Genomic DNA, 11,872 nt, shown 5'->3' with positions numbered 1-11,872 from the left:
TTGTTTCCCTGGAACCGTTTCCTTGTTGCGATATTGCAAGTTAAAGTTAAAAAATATGTGGACAATCAGGTCCGGTCGAAAGGGCCAATAAATATTAGTTGTTGCTCAGCCGTTGCACTCACAGGCGAGAGTTCTCAAAAATTGATTATTCATGCTCTCAATTACTTATGGGTCTTTCTCTTTCTAGCCACCGCCACCCCCCCCCCCCCCCAGCTTAGTGGTCAGATAATCTATCGCCCCCATCATGGTAATTATACCATAATAGGGGGCATAATTTTATGCGGGGAGGGGGGTATAATGGGAAAGACCCAACAATATTTCGTATAACACTCCTTCGTATAGATCGCATAATTTTTGCACGTGGAAATGCAGGGTTTCCTTATAATATTGTTCACAAACACGGACAATTTCGCACTATTTAGCTGATCGCGTTAATTTATTGACCCAGAAGTAGACTTTTACATAATGACTACTCTCTCATTTGAAGAAAAAAAGAACAATTATGGTTCACATTTTGAACCAGAAGCCTACCTCAACTTTTATTACTGCCAGAAGACTTCAAATAACCAGGCAAGTATTATTTATAGGTAACACACTGTTTTTATGTATCTCTCCATAACACCCCCCCCCCCCCCCAGCCGAGTGGCAATGGATCTATAAAAATGATATTACAGAAAACCCATTTTTATCAGTCTAAACTAATTTTCCTTCTGATATGAAAAACTCAGATCTATTCTGCATACCATCCGTAATACCCTGACCGAACAGAATGGATTCAAATGGGATCTGCCCATTTTTAATACCCCCACTAATTTGTAGCCGTAATCATTATTACCCCCTCCTTTTACCAACAATTGTTTTTTCAAGTAATTGGACGGCTATTCTCTATATGACCACTAATTTTGTAGACGAATTGTATACAATGGAGAAGTCCTCCAAATGTTTGAAATGTTTGAAAACAGTCTAAGGGTCTTTCCCATTATACCCCCCCCCCCCCATGAAATTATAGTCCCCCATTATGGTATAATTACTAAAATGGGGGTATAGGTTATCTGACCACTAAACTGTGGGGGGAGGAGGGGCTGTAATGGGAAAGACCCCTGTCTATGAATTACACTAGCTCATTCCTCAATTTCACTTGGTGAAAACAACTTAGCAGTCATATAACGTATAGCCGCCCAATTACTGTATAAGTAAAAAATAATTGGCGGTTGTTCCCAATGAAATAAATTACATTTCATTAAAGAAAGCAAGACCGATCTTGAAAAATATGCCCATTTTGACTTTGCACATTTGCAGATAAGTCGTGACTCCTGTAAAATCGTTCCCTGAAAAGAAAATGATATTAGCATTAACCCGATCGCAATGTTATTTTCGTAAATAGGGGACTGTTTTATAGCGGACGTTGGAAAATATCCTTACTGTTCAAATTAACATTCTCGGGTTCAAAACTCGAGCGATTCAAAACATTGGTCATAACCGACGCCAAATTTAAACATTGTACTGTCGAAGTTCATTGTGGCCAGATATTCGAACAAAAATTAGTACATACAAACTCTGCTGAGTTATCACCGAACAGTTTTCTAGAATTATCAAACAGTTTATCTTTCCCATTATAGCCCCCCCCCCCCCCAGCTTACTGGTCAGATAACCTATAGCCCCCCCCCCCCAAACATGGTAATTATACCATAATGGGGGGCCATAATTTCATGGGCGGCTATAATGGGAAAGACCCAAACAGTTTAGTTTGTACTTTACATTTCGTAACACTCACTGGGTAGTTTCCTAGGAGCAGAGGGGCAGGAAAGAACTGTAAAATTTATCTGGTGTTTATGACAGGAGCTAGTTCCCTTTAACATGACCTTGGAAAAATCTCCAAGGTATCACAGAGCCGCTAGCATCAAACGTGTTCATTGCGCTATTGAAACTAAACTTAAACAAATACAAAGTCAAGCTTAAAATACCCGTGTCGAAATTATCCCCCTGATTACCCCCCAAACTGATGTAAGAGTAAGGGGTATTTGTCTACGGGGGTAAAACGATGTAAGATTAGGGGTAATGGGGGTTAATGGGGGTTAATGGGGGTAGTGGGGGGATTTTTTTTAGATCTTACCCCCAAAAAATTACCCCTGAAAAAGATGTAAGATTAGGGGGTAAATTTAAGGGGGTAAATTGGCGTAAAACTAGGGTGGTAGTGGGTGGCAATGGGGGCAATGGGGGAATCTCTAGATTATGAACCCCAAAAAACAACCCCCAAAAAATTGTAAGGGATCTATTCTGTTTCGCACCCCCCCAGTGTTTTTTATGACCCCCTGTTACAAATTGTATGTTGTTATATTGCACGTTACTATGTAAGAAAATAGCACGGGCGCCTGGGGGCATAAAAGATTTATGTCCACAAAGCTGGGGGGGGGGGGCGAAATAGAATAGATCCGTTGTAAGATTAGGGAGTAATTTTAAACGAGTAAAACGATGTAAGATTAGAATGGTAATGGGGGTAACGCGGGTAAGGGGGGGCGGTTTAAAATTTAGCCACCCCCAAAAAAAAATCAGCACCCAAAACATGTAAGATTATGGTGTAAATTTATGGGGGTAAAACGATGTAAGGTTAGGCGGTAATGGGCAGTAGGGAGGGATTGTTGGATTTTTTAACCCCCAAAAACTACCCCTCATAAAGATGTAAGATTAGGGGGTAATTTTAGGGGGTAAAACGATATAAGATTAGGGCTATTGGGTGTAAAGGGAAAATTTTTAGATTTTAGCTCCCCAAATTATACCCCCCCCCCCCCCAGAAAGTTGTACGATTAGCGGGTAAATTCAGGTCGGTAAAACAAGGTAATATTAGGGGGTAGTGGGAAGTAAGTGGAGGACTGTTAGCTTTAACCCCCCCCCCAATTAGGAGGGTAAAACGATATAAGATAAAGGGTTTAATTGGGAGTAAGGAGGGAATTTTTATTTTTGAGATAGGGTGTAATGAGAATGATAGATGATACAGTTATGGGGATTGGGGGGATTTTGGACAGAACCCCTAATAATTATAATCCCCAAAAATATAAGATTAGGTGTCTTTTAAAGAGGGGTACAAAGATGTAAGAATAAGGGGTTTAATGGTTTAATTAGTATACATAGGATGGTTAGTATTGGGCAAGCATTGTTGGTCTGAGGGCTAAAGTGAACTGGCTCAGGGGACAGAGGTTGTGGGTTGAAGGCTGTCACTCGGTTACTATGGAGGTAAATTGATATAAGAGTGGGGCGGCAAAGGGAGGTAAAATAATGCAAGATTTGGGGGTAAAAGGGGGGGGGGTAAAACTATGCAACAGAAGGGGATAATGCGGGGTAAAATGGCGCAAGAGTAGGGGCAAGGGGGAGGGAGGCTAATACAACGCAAGATTAGGGGATATTGGGGATAAAACGAGGCAAACGTGAGGGGATTATGGACCCCTCTACCCCTACTCTTGCATCTATTTAACACCCATTACCACTACCTTTGCATAATTTTACCGCCTAAAAATACCCCCTACTCTTAAACCATTCTACCTCCCAAATTACCACACACTACCTCCACTATTGTATCGTATTACCTCCATTAACCCCCCCCCCCCTCCCTGTGTTCATAAGTTCCAAAACAGAAACAAGTCAATATTTTTGTCAAAATTCTTGTGCAACTGATATCGTTGACTTTTTAAAAGGAGCAAGCCGCTTTTTAATGGTGACTTATTGCAGGAAGTTTACTGCAAGAAAGTCAAAATCTCATTAGTCGCTTAGGAGTAATTCCAGTTTCAACAAAAAACGAAGCAGAGTTAAAATCAATGAATTTTATTTTTCCACAAGCCATCCATCTTAAAATTTTTATCCGTAAAATTAAGAAAAATCATCTCAACAAACGTCGCCGTCGTGCAAAGAAGAAATAAACTCTTTTTGTTGTAAATATGATATTTTTTGGACAAAAATACAAATTTTATCGCGCTGACTGTTTCTTTATGTATAGTGTTAGTTACTCATTAGATGCAATCAATAGAACGCTGCCACATCTCGAGTGGTTTTATAAAACCGAATACTGTGGGTTGTTCTAGCTTCATGGCTGGGTTTTCATTATAGCAATTTCACAAACTGAGAGTTGACAAGGTACTTAGTCGTTTAGTCTTGCACGTTTTTTGATTTTAGCTGTTATCTCTGTTCAAAACGTCGAATAATTACATGAGAGCTTGTTAATCAGTTTGGTACTTTCCTGTTCGTTATTTCTTTCTTATTTAAATTTTATGTTTTTTGTAAACCAGGTTAAACATGCATTAGGTTTGACAGGTTAGCTTATAAAATCTTTTCGATCGGTATGTGTCTACGTCCGCCTTTGATAAGCATTTCGAAAAAAAGAAATAACTTATAAAACTATTAAAACCCTACAATCGAATCGCCGTCGTCAAAGCCTTACGATGCAAAGGTATACCCAAATCGTCATGGGCAGATATGCCCGATGCGTGTATCTCGTGTTCGTTTTTACAATGCTAATACATTGAAAGTCGAACCATATTCCGAAAATAGTTACTTTAGCAGAAATCGGCAAAATGGAAGGGAATATCATATCCCGTGTTCGCAAAACTGTCCTAATTTTAACCGCGAAATGCAAGTACAAACTTAATAACCTTTTTTTTGCGCGAGTTGTATCACGCATCCGTTCCATTTATGTATCGATTTTTCGCACGCAATGTAGCTCGATTTCGCATATAATCAGCAATTAAGCCTAAGTTAATTACTAATTATTTAATTAAGCCTAACTTATTACTACTAGTAGTACTTTATTTGTTACCTAATTTTCGCACCGAATGTTCTTTTATTTCGCAAAATTGGCGGAACCCCTTTTGCGAAAAGTAAGATACAAAGGATGTCACCTAATTTCGTTCATTGTATGTAACTAATTTTCGAGGCAATTTTACTAAGGCGGAAATTTTGGGGTATACCTCTGCGTCGTAATAAGTTAATCAAATGTAAGTCCAGATGATCACTTTAATTATGGAGAAGGATAATCTTGAAGTGTCATGTGTTTGTATAAGAAGCAGAAAAGTAACTAGTCTACATGAAAATATCAAACAATGTATCCAAAAAACGCATGGAGTCTGAAAGTAGATGAGCTGAATAGTACCTACAAAAATACGTTGATAATTAATAATGCAACCAAAACGAACAATGATTAGCACTAGCTGCTTCAAACGAGAAAAATTTCATAGTCATAAGTGAGCATTAGAGGTGAACAAACAGAATAAACGTTTGACACATTATTGTTGTAACATTCTTGCTGAAGTGAGAATTTTCATCGATGGTGAAAACAACAAATCTATGACGTCCAAGACTAAATTTTGTTTAATTTAATTTAAGTTTTAATTTTCAAAATGCATAGCTTAACAATTCCGTAACAACAATTAGTCTGCGTCAGATAAAAATGAGATTGCAAAACCGAGATGTCAAAAATTTGAATTTTTCCTAACGACTCTGTTCAAACAAAAACGTCAGATAGACATATGATAATTGACGGTCGAAAACAAAAGAAAAAGTCGCAACACAGTTTCGAGAAATGCAATTAATTATTGAAGACTGCAAAAAAATGGGGTAACGAGCCGCTTGAGTCCAAATTTTCCGTTGACCGTAATCTTTGGTGGACCCGCATCGTCAAAAAATTAAAAGAATCCATTAATGGAAAACTCGTGTCACTCGATTTTTAGAACGAAAAACCTATCCGCTCACAAAGGCACTCACAAATAGTCTCTGTTGCTCCAAAACGCCAAAATCGGTAAAACACATGATTGGGTTTTTTTTCGACCCGCATCATGATAATGATGAACTGCAACCCGTATCATAAGTGGCCTGATAGGTAAGAGGAAACGTGTGCATGTGTGGTTGACACGCCAATAATTGATAGTTCAATCACCTGTCTCCGCAAAGCTTTGTTTGTGATTATAAGCACTCATGTAACCTGCTTTAGCCTGATTAATCTTCGCTGAAATAATGACACAACGTTAAAGTTTCGGACGCTAAATAGTCACCATAGTCGCCAAAAAGAGAGCATTCATGCTCACCAAATGAACAGTTGAGATGAGGGGCCCGGACCTGAGTCTCATGATATTTCAGTACTGAATCATAAAAATTTTATTATGATTTTTATTATGGCCAGAGTTCTGATCATGGCACTTATTAGACAATTCATGATAAAATTCAGAGTACAATTCTGAGTTTAGTATGAACATAATTAACTTCTATTCTGCATTTACCATGGACATTATGAATTTTTGTCTGTTTTTGAGCTGAACAGAATGAAAAAATTGCTTCAATCTGAGACTTGGGAGATAAACTTGGACAGTTTTAAAAATTAATTCGCCAAAATTATGGATAACTAAAAAGGAATTTACATTGATATTCACAACCACAAGGAATTCACATTGAAATTCACATTCACAGTTCCCATCTCACATTTACAGTTCACTTTTTCCCATTTCCCATTTCCACTGAATTTGCTACACTGTTACACTGAATTACCATCGCTTCTACACTGAATTACCATCGCTGGTACACTGAATTAAAATTTTCCTTTTACAATACAACCAGGCAAGTTGGGACATGTCCTTCTGACTGACTCTGAACATTTTCCATCATCACCCGGTTGCCCATATGTGCCCGAGAATTCTTCACCTGCCGCCATCTCGGAGTTGGCAACTTGCCATCATGAACACATGTGTTCAAGACAATCGACAGAGATCGAACCAGATTGTAAAAAAGATCTTGAAACAAATCTAACGCAGAAAACAGTTTTTGATATTGCCTATAAAATTAAAACAACCAATTGTTCAAAAAACTATATATATATATATATATATATATATATATATATAAATATATATTCATAATTATTATTTATAATATATATATATATATATATATATATATATATATATATAATATGTTTGTATGTTTATAAATATATATTTATATTTATATGAAATGTGCATGTACCATACATGTGCAAACACATGTACATGTGCAGGTACATGTACAAAAACCTTACCCACCCAATTGACCCGCCTGATCCACTGAGATGACCCGCATGACCCATTCAGATGACCCGCCTGATCCACTCAGATGACCCGCCTGACCTACTCAATTCACCCCCTGACACACTCAGATGACCCACTGACCCACTCAGATGGCCCGTTTGACCCACTCAGATGAGATTTTGCTTTTAGTGGGCGCAACGTTCAAGATTAGCATCAATATAAAATACCAGCGCCTTTTACAATTGTACTCCCTCAATTAAGCTCTATTAAAGTACAGTCTCTAATCTTAATAAACGTACGAAAAAGAAGGCAATAACTTCCCCTTGGGTATTACACTGGGACAATGTTATACCACTTAAATCAAACATGTTAAATAATTATAAAAAAAGATCATCAGCTGATTTAATACTTAAGACTTCAGAAAAAATGCACTCACAATTTCCTCTGACTCTTGTCCTTGTTGAGATGCAATTTGTACTTTGTCCGTCGATAGAATTTGCACTTTTCGGGATGCCATTTGGTAGTTGTTGGTTGAAAATATCCAAATTGGAAGAAATAACAGAATACAAAGCAAATCTGAAAAGCACTCTGGTTGGCACTCCTCTTATTAAAACTTATTATAACTGAATATAAAGGAAACGGTAAATCCACCCATTACTACTACTGCTACTACTACTGCTGCTACTGCTTCTACTACTACTACTACTACTACTACTACTACTACTACTACTACTCCTACTACTACTATGGAGCACCCCCACGATCCCACCATCCGCTCCGGCAACCACTCAACAATTTAGTTCTGCTTTTATTACACATTATTTATATGTGCGAATAATATATTCATTTCAAATTTGTTTTCTGTTGAGTGTTCTAAACACCCGTGTTGAGAACGGGAGGTCGCCAAGTCAAAGATGGCGCAAAGTATAGGATCTTGGGCCAAGGATGGGAGCTTGGGATATGATGGAAAATGTTCAGAATCGTAGAGCAGAACAGTTCCCACGTTAGCTGGTGCATAGGGAAATGGAAAAGAGGTCACGCAAACAAAAATTCATGTTCTGATATGCACTTGGGTTGAGCGGCATCTACAGACAAAACCTATACTTCACCCCCCCCCCCCCCCTATCATCCCCCCATCTAACATTCCCCCCTTCTATCATTCACCCCCCCCCCCCCCCCCCGCGTACTACGTACCTACCCAGCTCCCCCCGTACTACGTACCTACCCAGCCCTCCCCCGTACTACGCACCTGCCCACCCCCCCCCCCGTACCTACCCAGCCCCCCAGGCAAAGTTTCGACGCATTCGATTTATTTCATGGATGCCCGGACCCTAGTCGCAAAGTACGTCAGTCCTGAAACATTGCATTCCATTTGTATATCATCGGCCCAGAACTGTATCTGCTTTTGGAGCTAAAACTGAGACATTCTTACAAAAATCCATTACAGTCTGAAATGAAAACCATAAAAATCTGCAGTTTTGGACCAAATTTGTCATTTTCCTGGTTCCCGGCGTGTTTTTTTTCTGGTTTCGGTGTGTATTCACTGGTTTTGGAGGGTTTTTTGCTAACCATAATACGTTACTTGCAACGTTTTATGATTATAGGTCATCGTCATGTGCATCGCCCAAAATTTCAATTTTTTTTTCGAAATTGTCACAATTATCCATGATTTTGCTTTGAACATCATGGGAATCAAAACCAAGGATGTACAGTCTAATTTCAGAAAAAAAAGTATCTATGCGAACAGACTGTACATAATGAGGTATCAACATACTCTTAGGAAACACTGATACAGTACTGGGCCGACGATATACAATTGGAATACAATGTTTCAGTACTGATTTACTATGGGACTAGGGTCCGGGGGTGTAATAGAAAAGAAAAGCTGAGAAAAAGGATAAATCGCAGCAGACTAGGAGCTCAATACTGCTCTCATTTTCAGATGCAAACTACCTATCAAGATAGCAAAATTAACAACTGACGAAAAGTTTGAAATAGTTCTATATTTTGCAGTGAGATCGAACAATTGAGAGAGGAACAAGCCAATCTTTGAAAAACAAACAACCACATCAATTGATCAGTGGAATCGTTTAATACAATCCCCGTTGACGTTGCCACAGAAGAATTAAATCAGACTATTTTAGAAAAAATAAATGGCTCCTTGGCCCATTATTTTATAATTAATGAACTTTTCTTTTTGAACTAAAGAGCTTTGCAAATGTGAAATATAAATTTGAATCAGAAAAAATGAATAACTAATCAACCTATATGAAGAATTGGTGACCCCGTACCTAACTCAAAAGCAAATTCAGTACTGAATCAGAGTAAAATTCAGAAATTATCAGTACTGATTCAGACTCTGATTCAGGTCACATTTCGCTCTGAATTCCTCTGATTCAGAGTCTGATACAGACTCTGAATCAGACTCTGATTCAGACTCTGATTTTTGTCTGAGTCAGACTCTGATTCAGACTCTGATTTTTCTCTGATTCAGACTGTGAGTCAGACTCTGATCTTCTCTGAAATAGGGAAAATTCAAAAATATTTTCATGAGCCAAGCTAGGTTTCACCATTGCTTTTGCTCCCAGGTCCTTAAAATATACAAATTCATACAATACCTGTAGAAATTGAAGAAAATTATAAAATAGGTTGTCGGAAATATCCTCGAGTCAAGTTAAAGACTGACTTTTTGAGATTTTCCAGTATTTTCTGTGTGGTTGAAACCCTCCTCCTTTCTTTTTCATTCCGGGCTGGGGACCGGCAGTGGCGGAGTTACTGAAATAAACTCTAGGAAAACTGGTATAGCATGGTAAAAAAAACCAAGCTTGAAAAATTTTCCTAAATAAAATAAACAAAATAATGACAACTTTTTTTCAAATAGGCACATTCTGACCAAATCTTTTACTGATTCACAGTTCACATAGTCCATACGGCTGGTTCTAAACCAAAAATCCCGCAAAAAATGCATTTTTTTACGATACCAATGAGACCTAACTTTAAAACGGATTAAAGAGAAAATTGCAACTTCTTTAAATAAAGACAACTTTTCAATAAAGTTGTCGGCAAAGACACATTACGATCATGTTTGACCTATGCAAACAAGAAATTTTAATAATGGCGTGCTTATTGCACTGAGTTTAATTGTTGAAATGGACACGAATTATTACCTCTTATGAATGAATGTCAGGAACTAGATTTTTGTGTAAATTTAGAAGTGCAAAAAACTTTTTTGTTTGTTTGGGTAGGAATTTTCTCAGGTTTTCTTACGGATATCACTCGTTGGATACTGCATAATAAGTCTAACATCCAGAGAATCAAATAAAATTGAGTTTTGTGGAATTGTGTGACAAAGATTTTTTCCCCTTATTTTACGATTCGTTTTCCACTTTCGACTAAAGAGTTCAGTCAAAATTTTTGGGGATATATTTACTTATATCGTCGAAAAGGTATCAGCAACTTTTTTCATATGAAAATTATTTGAAAATTCATATAAAATTTCATATAAAAATTATTTGAAAAATTGAAAAATTCTTTGTTGCAAATGCCAATTACTTAAATAAAGACAACTTTTATTCTCATATGTGTTTTTGCCGTTTTTGCAGATTAAGTACGAAGCGGCCATACGGTTTAATTTACATAAAAATAAAAAAAATGGAATAATTTTGCTCTAACAGACTTTTTATATAAGACTTTTTATATAAGTGATTATAGAGAAAGTCGCAAATTATTTTACTATAATGACAGTTTTTTTCTCTCAAAGAAACACATTCTGACCAAAATCTTTGTAGATTCTTGGTTAGTATCGAGTCTCTAATTGCATCATAGAACCATTTGCTCGGGTATAAAGCAGATGTTGTAAAAAAGATCAGAATCATAGTTAATATTTATATTCTAAAAAGTGCAAAAAAACTCAAGATGCCTACTTTTATCACTGCTATTGTTGCAAAGACCTATTTCGGAGCCAATTTTTTGACCAATTTTGTTTGTTTTGCTGCTTGAAAAAATTTCTGATTTTTGTTCTGATTCAGAGTTGATTCAGAAAATGTTATTCTGATTTTGCTCTGATTCAGAGACATTCAGAGAAAGTTGATTCTGAATTTTTCTCTGAATCAGAGAAATTCAGAATTTTTTCTGATTTATCTCTGATTCAGTACTGAAAACCTAAATTTCTCTGAAATTGTTCTGATTCAGTACTGATGATCTCTGAAGGTTAGGTACGGGACTTCAAATAAGTATTTTGAAGTAATTTTTTTTGAAACTTTCAGACCTTATCTAAATTTTGCTTGCCTGTTAATAACCGTCAATTTCTTCTCTATTTCTGAAAATGAAAAACTGAAGAATTTAATGCTGCAAAATGAACGTGTTGCTTTTATTTAGGTCTTGATATAAAAAATGTATACGCAATAACCAGACTACTATCGGCATTCAGATCCATAAGATTCATCTGTGTATTATATCCCCAAACAAATGCTAAGACCATCCCACCGATGGTGGCGGACTTGTCAGATGAATATATTGAAATACTCCATTCACTAAAATAGGCAAAGAATACTTCAGTGACAACTAGACGAGATGGAGATTTATTTTTGTCAGTTTGGCCATTAGAGCATTTTGACATTAGACTTCTGAAACTTTTCTTGCTAACTCCTCTGTTTTGGGCATTGAAATATTTATCAATTGTTCAGGACAACCATTAAAACTTTGGATGATATCAAAACCACCGAAATTAAGTCGAGAGGCGATAACTTGTCTCCCTATGTTTTGTGTTCTGTCAGCTTCCAAATTGGCTACTAATTCACTCGTATCTTTGTATTATGACAACGATAGTGGTT

General features: G+C 37.1%; 1 protein-coding gene across 1 annotated transcript in view; it reads left to right on the top strand.

Annotated features, from left to right (window-relative positions):
* Positions 1-375: 375 nt before the first annotated feature.
* Positions 376-11,872, top strand: part of LOC142340920 (nicotinamide N-methyltransferase-like) — a 159,163-nt gene continuing 147,666 nt past the window's right edge. The window contains exon 1 of the mRNA XM_075391697.1: positions 376-570. Coding sequence (XP_075247812.1) covers positions 466-570 — 105 coding nt within the window. The 5' untranslated portion in view covers positions 376-465. The remainder of the gene's footprint in view (positions 571-11,872) is intronic.

Source organism: Convolutriloba macropyga, chromosome 6 (genome assembly GCF_964194025.1).
Source record: "Convolutriloba macropyga chromosome 6, txConMacr16.3, whole genome shotgun sequence".
NCBI lineage: Eukaryota > Metazoa > Xenacoelomorpha > Acoela > Convolutidae > Convolutriloba > Convolutriloba macropyga.
Note: the sequence above shows the minus strand (reverse complement) of the source record. Positions and strands in the feature narration are given on the sequence as shown.